This window comes from Anomaloglossus baeobatrachus, chromosome 3 (genome assembly GCF_048569485.1).
Source record: "Anomaloglossus baeobatrachus isolate aAnoBae1 chromosome 3, aAnoBae1.hap1, whole genome shotgun sequence".
In the NCBI taxonomy this organism is placed as follows: Eukaryota; Metazoa; Chordata; class Amphibia; order Anura; family Aromobatidae; genus Anomaloglossus; species Anomaloglossus baeobatrachus.
The window spans coordinates 209,992,776-210,005,610 of NC_134355.1; the positions used below are offsets into that span (position 1 = coordinate 209,992,776).

At 45.9% G+C, this 12,835-nt stretch overlaps 1 protein-coding gene across 1 annotated transcript in view; it reads left to right on the forward strand.

Moving 5' to 3' along the window:
* Positions 1–12,835, forward strand: part of NDUFAF7 (NADH:ubiquinone oxidoreductase complex assembly factor 7) — a 198,925-nt gene that overhangs the window by 93,177 nt on the left and 92,913 nt on the right. The window contains exon 4 of the mRNA XM_075339703.1: positions 12,709–12,819. Within this exon, the coding sequence (XP_075195818.1) occupies positions 12,709–12,819 (111 nt within the window). The remainder of the gene's footprint in view (positions 1–12,708; positions 12,820–12,835) is intronic.

Here is a 12,835-nt window from a genome sequence, read left to right on the forward strand (position 1 = left end):
CCCAAGTCATCCTCCTAGTCAAATAAAAAAGGTTTTATTTTTTATATTTCTGTTTTTCTTGCTTAATTAGGGTTAGAAATTAAGGTTAGGGTTAAAAAAATATATATGTATAAAAATAATTAGTGTTAGATTAGGTTTAGATTTTTTTTGGGTGGGGTAGGGATATAAAATAAAATGGTATGCAGAATGTTTGCTGCGGAGCAGGCGTGCAGGATTCCTGACTCCGGCATTTCCAAGACGGATACTGAATGTGCGTCTGAAGCAGAGCTGCTTACAAACCGTGACTACTTGGCTTCCTCCACGGGATCCCACAGCCCGATGGTAGCGAAGTCAGTTTTCACTACTGAAATGTCAGCGACAGGGCCAAGGTTTGCTGTCCCCCTTGCATTGTCCCTTCCAGCCCTTTTTCCCAAAAATTCCCCCCTTTTTTTTTTTTTTTAAGCAACCCCTGGCATCAAACTAGATGTCACTAATTTTGACTCTTTGATTTTTTTTAAAACAAAAAATCTTTGTAAGCCAGGATGTACCAGAAGTTATTGCCTTATCCACCAAACAAATGTATATGCCCATCAATACAGTTCCCAAAATCCCACATCCCATCTATTCCTGGATCCCCACAACTGTGCCAGAAATAAAAAAAAAAAAAGTGACCATATCCCTCAACATGGGTTTAGTAAAAAAAACAAACCACTCTGCGTGCCTACTGGGCAGCTAAATCTGTCCATAGCACCCCTGTTTTTGCAGCCTTAATGTTCCGATATGAACCATAATGAGATTTTTCCATTTAAGTGACAATTCCCAAGATCCTCCAAGAAATAACTACAATAATGACCGCCTAAATAAATTTAGACCCTAAATTTCACTAACTTTACCTAACTAACTTTGCTAACCCTAAATTTACCATTAGCAGGAAGTACAATATGTCACGAAAAAACAATCTTAGAAACACCGGGATACATTGAAGCGTTCTAGAGTTATAACCTCATAAAGTGACACTGGCCAGAATTGTAAAATGTGGCCTGAGCATTGAGGTCAAAATTGGCACCGTCTCTAAGCGGTTAAAGTCTATGGAGAAGGCTGATTCTGAACAGTGATCTGAAATGACCGATATGCTTTAACCCCTTAACGACTGCGGGCAGTAATATTACGTCCCTGCGGTCATAGTGGTAATCCTCACCTGCTGCTGCAGGCGGGGATCCGAGAATACAGTTAGGTCCAGAAATATTTGGACAGTGACACAATTTTCGCGAGTTGGGCTCTGCATGCCACCACATTGGATTTGAAATGAAACCTCTACAACAGAATTCAAATGCAGATTGTAACGTTTAATTTGAAGGTTTGAACAAAAATATCTGATAGAAATTGTAGGAATTGTACACATTTCTTTCCAAACACTCCACATTTTAGGAGGTCAAAAGCAATTGGACAAATAAACCAAACCCAAACAAAATATTTTTATTTTCAATATTTTGTTGCGAATCCTTTGGAGGCAATCACTGCCTTAAGTCTGGAACCCATGGACATCACCAAACGCTGGGTTTCCTCCTTCTTAATGCTTTGCCAGGCCTTTACAGCCGCAGCCTTCAGGTCTTGCTTGTTTGTGGGTCTTTCCGTCTTAAGTCTGGATTTGAGCAAGTGAAATGCATGCTCAATTGGGTTAAGATCTGGTGATTGACTTGGCCATTGCAGAATGTTCCACTTTTTTGCACTCATGAACTCCTGGGTAGCTTTGGCTGTATGCTTGGGGTCATTGTCCATCTGTACTATGAAGCGCCGTCCGATCAACTTTGCAGCTTTTGGCTGAATCTGGGCTGAAAGTATATCCCGGTACACTTCAGAATTCATCCGGCTACTCTTGTCTGCTGTTATGTCATCAATAAACACAAGTGACCCAGTGCCATTGAAAGCCATGCATGCCCATGCCATCACGTTGCCTCCACCATGTTTTACAGAGGATGTGGTGTGCCTTGGATCATGTGCCGTTCCCTTTCTTCTCCAAACTTTTTTCTTCCCATCATTCTGGTACAGGTTGATCTTTGTCTCATCTGTCCATGGAATACTTTTCAAGAACTGAGCTGGCTTCATGAGGTGTTTTTCAGCAAATTTAACTCTGGCCTGTCTATTTTTGGAATTGATGTATGGTTTGCATCTAGATGTGAATCCTTTGTATTTACTTTCATGGAGTCTTCTCTTTACTGTTGACTTAGAGACAGATACACCTACTTCACTGAGAGTGTTCTGAACTTCAGTTGATGTTGTGAATGGGTTCTTCATCACCAAAGAAAGTATGCGGCGATCATCCACCACTGTTGTCATCCGTGGACGCCCAGGCCTTTTTGAGTTCCCAAGCTCACCAGTCAATTCCTTTTTTCTCAGAATGTACCCGACTGTTGATTTTGCTACTCCAAGCATGTCTGCTATCTGATGGATTTTTTTCTTTTTTTTCAGCCTCAGGATGTTCTGCTTCACCTCAATTGAGAGTTCCTTAGACCGCATGTTGTCTGGTCACAGCAACAGCTTCCAAATGCAAAACCACACACCTGTAATCAACCCCAGACCTTTTAACTACTTCATTGATTACAGGTTAACGAGGGAGACGCCTTCAGAGTTAATTGCAGCCCTTAGAGTCCCTTGTCCAATTACTTTTGGTCCCTTTAAAAAGAGGAGGCTATGCATTACAGAGCTATGATTCCTAAACCCTTTCTCCGATTTGGATGTGAAAACTCTCATATTGCAGCTGGGAGTGTGCACTTTCAGCCCATATTATATATATAATTGTATTTCTGAACATGTTTTTGTAAACAGCTAAAATAACAAAACTTGTGTCACTGTCCAAATATTTCTGGCCCTGACTGTATGTCAGCTGATTTGTGCAGCTGACATGTGTGCCTCGCAGGTGCGAGTGGAATCATTATCCACCCGTACCTGTTAACCCCTTAAATGGCACTGTCAAGATGTGATAGCGCCATATTAACAGAGATCGCAGTAGAAGTTTACTCACCGCCTGATACCGGAAGTCAAGTTACATGATCACGTGGTTCCGGTAGTTTTCATGGTAGCACAGGATCATGTGATGACTCCTGTAGCTCACATGACTCAGGTCCTTTAAACAGCAGCCGAGCACTTAAGGTTATAAGAGATGAGCATTTCTCCCGGTCTGAGCGGTACTGCTCTAATTGGGAGAAATGAATGAGTGATCAGACTGCTGATCCTTATAGTCCCCTAGGCGTACTAGTAAAACAAACAAAAAAAAAGTTTTAAAAAACAGTTTTGAAAAATAAGAAAACCTAAAAGTTCAAATCACCCCCCTTTCGACCCTATCATCAAATTCAAAGTTCAAATCACCCCCCTTTTGTCTATCAATATATAAAATCAATTAATCTGATTGGTAAATGGCTTGAAAAAAAATTCCAAATGCTAAAACTATGTTTCTCTGACGCCTCATTGGGGGACACAGGACCATGGGTGTTATGCTGCTTATCCATAGGAGGACACTAAGTAGATGCAAAGATGTTAGCTCTTCCCCTGCAGTGTTCACCCCCTGGCCCAGCCAGGCTACTTCAGTTTTAGCTTAGTGTCTATAGGAGGCACATCTCTGCAGACTACTGCAGCAAGAATTTTTTGTTTTTAGAGGGCGACTGTTTCCTTCGGGGACCGATTTCCCAAAACCATCAACAGGCGGGAACACGGAGTGTCGCCTCCCCGTACCCCTTTTGCGACGCTGGATCCTGGGCTGTTACTCACTGGACGACAGGTCTCATGGCACTGATTTTCCAGAGCCCAGAGCAGATGAAAACTTCCTCAGCCCCTCTTGCAGGCTCTGAGTTGATACACGCGCCGCACCAGTGTGACCAGGCAGCAGGCATCAGACTGCCATCCCCACAGGAGTTGAGGTGAGATCCTTCCGATTTTTTTCCAGAGCAGATGAAAACTTCCTCAGTCCCTCTGGCAGGGTCTGAGTTGATACAAGTTCTGCCAGCAGGTGTCAGACTCTCCACACTGAATTGGAGCAAAGGTCACACTGACTGGATGCACATGAGCTGTGATTGCAGACTCCTGCATAGCATTCCACCTGTAGCGGGGGGAGGGGGAGAGCCCCCAGGACTCGCAGCTGCGGTACACTTTTATAGAGTTTTTTTCTGTCCACCATTGTTGTGCAGGGCGGGAGGGGAAAAGGGGAGTCCCTTCCCACCATTTTTTTTTTTGTTTTATATTTTCTCATGCCTTCTTGTCAGAGCTAAGCCCCGTCCCCTCCGACACTCGATAAGAAAGCGTGCGTAACCCTCCTCACACAGGATCTGCAGAGCATTGCTCCCTCTTGTTGTGATCAGAGCCTGTGGGCGTCTCTCAGAGCTGGCTTCCTCCTTCCCACAGGAACTGTGACGCAAGAAGAGGGGGGGAGGGGTCATCAGGGTTCTGGGTGAGTTATAGCCTCACTTGTACATTATCTGTGCAGAGCATTGCTCCCCCATTACAATCAGAGTTTGTGGCTCATCAGCCAGGGGCTGCAGTCACATGTTTTATGCCCTGCACAACTACAGCAACAACTATAAGACGCTGAGCTACTAGGGGATGATAGCACCTCTTCCTTCTGTGAGTCCGGTGCCCCTGTAGCTTACCCCCCTGCCACCACCGCAGCAACCGCTGCCAGCCCAGAGCCTACGCCTCCCAGTACCCCGGAATGGGCACAGTTCCCAGAACCTGGTGCTGGCTATGCAACATCGTCCTCACACCCCTCGGGGCCCCTGGACTGAACGCAGCCTGATGACACCTCTATAGAGGGTCCTTCTGATAAGAATCAGCCCTCTGCTTCACCGTTTTCAGATCAGAAAAAGGGAATGACCCCCATGGTTCTCCCTCTGGGGTACACAGATGGGGTTCTCCCACATGTTCCGCGGTCTCTGAGGAGCCGGAGGAAGGGGAATGATGTTTGTACCGGGATGATTCCTTGGTTTCAACCTCCCCGAGCGATCAAGCTGCGATGGACTCCCTTATTGCAGCAATCAACCAAAACTCTGCATGTGGAAGATCTCCCATCCACTACTACTGACCCTGCGGTCTCCTTTAAAAGGGTGAAGAAACCTCAAAAAAAAACAAAACGTTTTTTGACGCCGCTTCGGTATCCGTAAACTAATGGAGTCCCGGTACCCCTTTGGCTTAGCTGTCTCTAAGGGCTGGGCTGATCCGGCCTCAGTGGACCCTCACCCGGCTTCCGCCTGCCTGAAGGACCACTCCTGTCTTTTACTTGATGGATCCTCCTTCAAGGACCCGACAGACAGACAAGTGGAGCAGCTCGATCGCTCTCCCCTTCAGTGTGGGTCGCACAGGCACCAGGACTACCAGTTTCCCTCAGACCCTCACAGATGTAACAGTTCACATTGCTGCGGCGGCAGAGTTCCTCATGCAGGCCTCCCTCGGCGCTGCTACCTGTACAGTTATTGCCGCCTCAAATACCATAGCCATCCGTAAGGCCCTCTGGTTCCGATAATGGAGAGCGGACTCTGTCTCTAAGAAGCCTCTCACAGTACTAGTTTCCAGACCGATGGTTTGCCGATCGTCTGGACAGGCTCTTTTTTTTTTGTCTGACGCCACGGGAGGAAAAGAGTACCTCCTTCCCACAACTCTAGCCCAGGATGTTTTTTACTAGACACGCAGGGCCCGACCTTCTCGGCTCTCCCCAAGTCCACCTCGTCCTGGCAGTCTAGACAAAGACCGAGGAGTCTCGTCGTCCTCCATCTGGGCCGCCGTCTTAGACCACAAATGGGTGTGATACCTTGTGTCTTCCGGTTACCACATTGAATTCTGGACCCGATCCCCTGGTCAGTCTTTTCTCTCAAACCCCCCCCCCCCCCCAAAGGCTGCAAAACACCACGAGGCCTTCTCAGCGATCCACTCCCTCCAAACGGCGGGGGTGATGAACCCCTCGCCTTCCGGAACAGGTACCAAGGCCTTCTATTCTAACCTCTCGTGGTCCCCAAAAAAGGACGGGTCAGTTCGTCCCATCCTGGACCTCTAACACCTGAGCAAACATGTGCACGTAAGGAGATTCAGAATGGACTTCCTAGGGTCCATTATTACCTTTATGGTCGAAGGAGAATTCCTTGCCTCCCTAGATATTAGGGACCCGTACCTGCACATACCCATCGCTCCAGCTCACCAAAAGTTCCTCCGCTTCGCGGTTCAGGACTTCTTTTTTTTTTTTTTTCATTTTTGGCCCTACCCTCGGCTCTGCCACAGCACCAAGGGTCTTAACTAAGGTCATGGCGGCCGCCATGAGTGCCCTTCACACCAGGAGAGTGGCTGTTCTGCCTTGCTTGGATGGCCTCCTCATCAAGGGCTCAACCAGCGTGCAGATCTCTGTGGGCACCCTATCCCGCTGAGGGCGGCTTCTGACTCCAGTCAAATCATCCCCGGTCCCGTCAAAAACCGGCACCTCCCTGGGCACGTCCCTGGACACTCTTCGGGGCTTGATATTTTCCCCTCAAGACAAGGCGACCGCTCTACAACAAGCGGTACACTGCCCTCTACGTACTCCTCTCGCTCCATACGATTCAGTATGAGAGTGTTTGGTAGGATAGCGGCGGCTATAGAGGCAGTGCTGCTCGCTTAGCCACACCACCGCCCACTGCAGCTTGCGATTCTAGCTGCCTGGGACAAGAGCCCCTTTTCCTTGGACGAACTTTCACCTGACACCTTCAGTCAGGTATGTGCTTTGCTGGTGGCTTCAGTCCTCTTTCATATCGAGAAGGAGTTTTTCTCCCCCAAGTGGACTGGCTACTCCTGACCACGGACGCCAGCCTCTTAGTCTGGGGAGCAGTGTACTGGCTCCACACTGCTTCGGAACGTTGGACACCCCAGGAGTCTTCCCTTCCCAGAAATCATCCTGAAAATCAGCGCGATCTTCTCGCGCTCAGGTCATTCCTCCCTTCTGCTAGCAGGTCGTTTGATTCGGGTTCAATTGGACAATGCAACAGTTGTGGCCTATGTCAATCGGCAGGGAGGTACCAGCAGCAAGACAGCTTATCTCGAGGTCTTCAGGATCTTCACCTGGGCCTAATCGACGGGGGTCCATGTTTTTCAGCGTTACACATACCGGGAGTAGAGAACTGGGCGGCGGAACTTCTAAGTCGCCAAGGCCTGGCCGCCGGAGAGTGGTTTCAACACCCAGAAGTGTTCCCACACATCTGCACTCACTGTAGTACACCAGACGTGGATCTAATGGCCTCAAGGTTGAACGCAAAGGTAACCGCGTTCTTAGCCAGGTCACGTGATCCACAGCCCATTGGTGCGGATGCTCTAGTCTCCTGAAGTCGTTTCTGTCTGCCTTACATGTTTTTCACCTCTGCCCCTGCTGCCGCGAGTAATCAGGAAGATTAAGGCAGAAGGAGTTCCGGTGATACTAATAGCACTGGACTAGCCCAGGTGCGCCTGGTATGCTGAATTAGTACAATTGCTCATGGCGCCTCGTAAGTATCCCAGACCTGCTGACCCAAGGGCCCATTTGCCATCAGAACTCCAGAGCCCTGAAGCTGACGGTCTGGCCATTGAGACCTGGACTTTAACAAGAGCGAGATTCTCTCCTGCGGTCATCTCCACCATGTACAGTGCCCGAAAGCCGGCCTTCATCCCGTATTTACCACCGTACGTGGAAAGCTTTCCTTTCCCAGTGCAGGGAATCTAATGTCCAACCTATGCCTCTGGCGATCCCCAGAATTCTTGATTTTTTTTTTCTTGCAGTCAGGTTGCAAAAGGGGTTGGCCCTCAGCTCCCTTAAGGGGCAGGTTTCATCTCTCTCAATATTCTATCAATACCGCGTAGCTTGCAATCCGCAAGTCAAGACTTTCCTCAAGGGTGTTTCCCCTCTAGTTTCCCTGTATTAACGGTCGCTGGACCCATGGGACCTCAATCTCATTTTGGACGGTATCCAGAGGTCCCCTTTTAAACCTCTTAAGGAATCTTCTCTTGCTCTTCTCTCCTGGAAGGTAACATTCTTAGCGGCGATTACGTCCATCAGACAAGTTTCGGAACTGGCAGCACTCTCTTGCCGCGAACCCTTTCTGATCTTTCATCAGGACAAGGTGGTTCTACGCCCCCTTCCGGATTTTCTTCTGAAGGTTACTTCCCCGTTTCATATGAACGAGAACATAGTCCTTCCTTTTGTCCACACCCAGTCTATAGGGTGGAAAGGGTTCTATATTCGCTAGACCTTGTGAGGGCTCTCAGATATTACGTACCCAGGACAGCCCCTTTAGGAACATAGACTCCTTGTTTGTCATTCTTGAAAGGCCTAAGAAAGGAGAAACCGCTTCATAGGCAACGCTGGCTCGCTGGATTCGTGCTGCGATCCAGGAGGTCTACCGCTTGCAACTCAAGCCCATTCCTAGTCGGCTGCGGACTCATTCCACGAGAGCAGTTGGCGCCTCTTGGGCCATTAGGCATCTGGCTTCAGTGGAACAGAGGTGTAAGGCTGCGACCTGGTCTTGCCTACATACTGTTTCAAAGCATTACTGAGTCCATACCCAGGCTTTGGCTATCTCAGTAGGCGCTCCTGGCTATCTGGGACTGGTTCCTAGTCCTTGGGTTGCTTTGTTTATTGTTTACCCACCCATGGACTGCTTTAGGACGTCCCATGGTCCTGTGTCCCCCAATGAGGCGTCAGAGAAAAACGGATTTTTGTGTACTCACCGTAAAATCGTTTTCTCTTAGCCATCATTGGGGGACACAGCACCCTCCCTTTTGCCCTTTTGGGCCTTAGCTTTTTTCTGTCTCAGTACTTTTTTGTTATGAGTATACACTCACGTTTGTTTGTTACTATTTCTCCTACTGTTTCTGTACTAAAACTGAAGTAGCCTGGCTGGGCCAGGGGGTGTATACTGCAGGGGAGGAGCTAACATCTTTGCATCTACTTAGTGTCCTCCTATGGATAAGCAGCATAACACCCATGGTCCTGTGTCCTCCAATGATGTCTAAGAGAAAACGATTTTACGGTGAGTACACAAAAATCGTTTTTTTCTGGTCGCCGCATATTTTGTGCAAAATGCAATAACTGGCGATCAAAACGTAGCATCTGCGCAAAAACCATTACCATTAAAAACGTCAGCTTAAGATGCAAAAAATAACCCATCACTGAGCCATAGATCCCGAAAAATGAGAGCGCTACGGGTCGCGGAAAATGGTCCAAAACGTAAACCACTTTTTTCCAACAAACGTCTGATTTTTTTTTTTTTAACCCCTTAGATAAAAGTAAACCTATTCATGTTTGATGTCTACGAACTCCCATTGACCTGAGGCATCACACCACCACATCAGTTTTACCATATAGTGAACACAGTGAATAAAATATCTCAAAAACTATAGTGCAATCGCCACTATTTTTGCAATTTTTTTCCGCATTTAGAATTTTGTTGCCATTTTCCAGTACACTATATGGTAAAACTAATAGTTTTATTTAAAGTACAACTCGTTCCGCAAAAATTGAGTGCTCACATGACCAGATTGACTGAAAAATAAAAAAAAATAAGAAAGTTATGTCTCGGAAGAAGAATGGCGAAAAAAAAAACGGAAAGTGCAAAATCGGCCGGTTGTGAAGGGGTTAAAGGAAATATGCCAGGTGATTTTCTAGTACAAAACTAATGGCATCCTGGAGGAGGGCTTTGGCAGCCCTTTCAGGATCAGTAATGCTTTAGCTTATCCTGTTAAACATATGTAAATCCAAACTGATTATGCACTGCTCTCCACACCCACCTCTCCCATGTTGGCATCAGTGATAGTAAAAATCTTCACTATCATTTACTATTACTGCGGAGGTGGCATTGAGCGTGCTCAGGGCACCATTCAAGGCAGATGTCAACTATAATAGGTAGGAGAAATTAAAGGCCAGTATACATACTTGAGAAAATGCGATGTACAAAAAAGAGATAAAAAGTATATAACAATACTGGGATCTTGAAAAATATATATCCTTTATTAAATGTGAAGAATGCTGGACAATAATAACATTTAAAAAGCCCATTGGCGGCCCGAGTACTGGGGAAGTAATCCCTACCATGCCTTCCCTCCCTCTTTTTCTGTTGCTCTTCTCTCCCCCTTTTCCTTCTCTTCTTTTCCTTCTCTTCTTTTCCTTATCTTTCCCCCTTGCTACTTTCCTTTCTCTCTGGTTCTCGTTAAATCTTCAAATTTTTTCCTTTTCTTTTTTGTTTTCGGCAGTAGCTTCACTTTGTTTGAGGTGTAGTTCTCAATTTGGAAGGAGATTGTCTGTATTATAAAAGGTGGTTACATGTCATATGCGTGCCTTATGATAGTTAGTAAGAGAAGAGGTATTAGTTAGGATGTGGGTTATAATAACTCTTCTCTGTAAGTTGACATGAAGTAATCACGTATTTGAATCTTCTTTTTTTTTTTTTTTTCTTCCTGTAAATTCTCTTGTTTACTTTAATAAAGAGAGATTAAACATAAAAAGCCCATTGGCTTTACAAAAAGAAGCACAAGAAAGTGCAGCTATAAGAAGTCTGACAACAAATCCCCATCTGCCAGGTAGTTATCTCATGGAAATACAAAAGGCTCCAATGGTTAGTATACCATGTCATGCATGGATGTCAGAAAATACACGGACATGCAAGTTTAGTGTGGTATAAGCAACAGGGATAGTGATGTGAATTTGACAATTCCAGTGGCTATAGAACATGCAAATGGTCAAAATAGCAATGAAAAAAAGATCGAAGAACAAATAACATGAGTGCATATATATATATATATACATATATATATATACAGTATATGCCAATTCAAAGCAGTTTAATGATTTATACTAAATGCCAATGTTCTAAAGACAAAGAAACTAATCAAATCCCCCAAGGCTCATGTCAACTCATATCCATGACATACCACAGAAAGATGGTTAATAAATGTCCTCACTCCTGGATCAAAGGAGACAAAAATTCTGCACATGAAAGGAGCCTGAACACGTGGGGTTCCTCTCTCCTCATCTCCCTATTGGCCCTACTCACATGCTCCTTTTGTTTGCAGAATTATTTTTGTCTTCAAGACTTTCAGGGTTTTTTGTTCACCAATTACAGCACCACTCCAGCGTGTTTTTTTTATTTTTTTATTTTTACAGCCGCAGTGTATGTGCCTTGTCCCTTAAGTGTCCTTACCAGCCCAGCCACTGTCATCTTCTGTTCTCGGTGCCAATGGTTTTCTGCTCTTTATGACCTACCAGATTCCTCCAGTGTTTGCCGGGCGAGATCTCCTCTCATTCCAAAGGCCGCTTTACACGTTACGACATCGCTCAAGCGATCTCGTTGGGGTCACGGAATTTGTGACGCACATCTGGCTGCTTTAGCGATGTCGTTGCGTGTGACACCTATGAGCGATTTTCCATCGCCGCAAAAACGTGCAAAATCTCTAATCGTTGACATGCCCCCCTATTCCCAATTATCGTTGTTGCTGCTGCGTGTACGATGTAGTTCGTCGTTCCTGCGGCAGCACACATCGCTATGTGTGACACCGCAGGAACGAGGAACCTCACCTTACCTTCGGCCGCCGGCAATGAGGAAGGAAGGAGGTGGGCGGGATGTTACGTCCCGCTCATCTCCGCCCCTCCGCTTCTATTGGGCGCCCGCTTAGTGACGTCGCTGTGACGCCGAACGAACCGCCCCCCTTAGAAAGTAGGCGGTTCACCGATTACAGCGACGTCGCTAAGCAGGTAAGTAGTGTGACTGGTCTGAGCGATGTTGTGCGCCACGGGCAGCGATTTACCCGTGTCGCACAACCGATGGGGGCGGGTACGCACGCTAGCGATATCGGTAACGATATCGCAGCGTGTAAAGCGGCCTTATGTCTATGAGAGCCAGAATGGGTCTGATACACGTACATTGAGAGCTTGTGACATGTAGCTCTGTATACTCACACTCCAGCATCTGTTATCAGTGCTGCTGTAGTTGTTCTTCTGCAGTTTGTGACTGACCGAATGCTCCAGTGTTTCATTGCATGTGCCGGAGGTCATAACTCAATACAAGTCTATGAGAGCCTTGTTCTGGCCTCATTCTGGCTCGTATAGAGTTGCACTGAAAGCTTGTGATGTAACTTCTGACTTCCGGACAGTGAAAAGTTATAGGCACAAGATGGTGCCATGAGACCAGATCCAGCTATAATAAGTAGGTGAAGATATAAGCGGGTGAGTATAATACCGAGGGCAGGGAACGTAGATTTATGCTTTAATAATTTTAGACCAGTATAATCATTGCATAGCAAGTGCTTTGGTTCTTTTTTTTTTTTTTTACATATTGTTTTACATACTTAATATAGGCTCTGTTAGTGGCTGCGTCAGTGGCTGTGTCAGTGGCTCTACTTTTTGTTGTTTAGTTTCATGAACACAAAGTATTTCGATGTTCTATGGTTATGGCTTTTTTACTCTATTGTTTTCTGTCTTACATGTGCTTGGAAATCTGCATCAAATTTCCCAATAAAATATACAGTAGTTGCTTTATGCGCAGTAGTTGCTCATTTCACCCCTTGCGTCGCTGTGGCAGAGGTCTGTAGTGGGAAGGGCATTTTCAGGAGTCTGAAACTACACAAAGTCTATCCATTTCAGATTTCTTACACTAAATGAATAGAGATTGTTAAAACCCTATAACTTACATTGTATTGTAATTTGTAGCAAAATGTCATTATTGCTGTATTCTAATAAACTTGTTTGTTTTTACATAGCTAATTGGCATTTGGTGTATTAGTGAATGGATGTCTGGAGGAAAGTCAGAATCTCTCAAGATAGTGGAACTAGGTCCTGGAAAAGGAAGTCTAATGGATGACATTTTGAGGGTAAGTGTAAAAAATG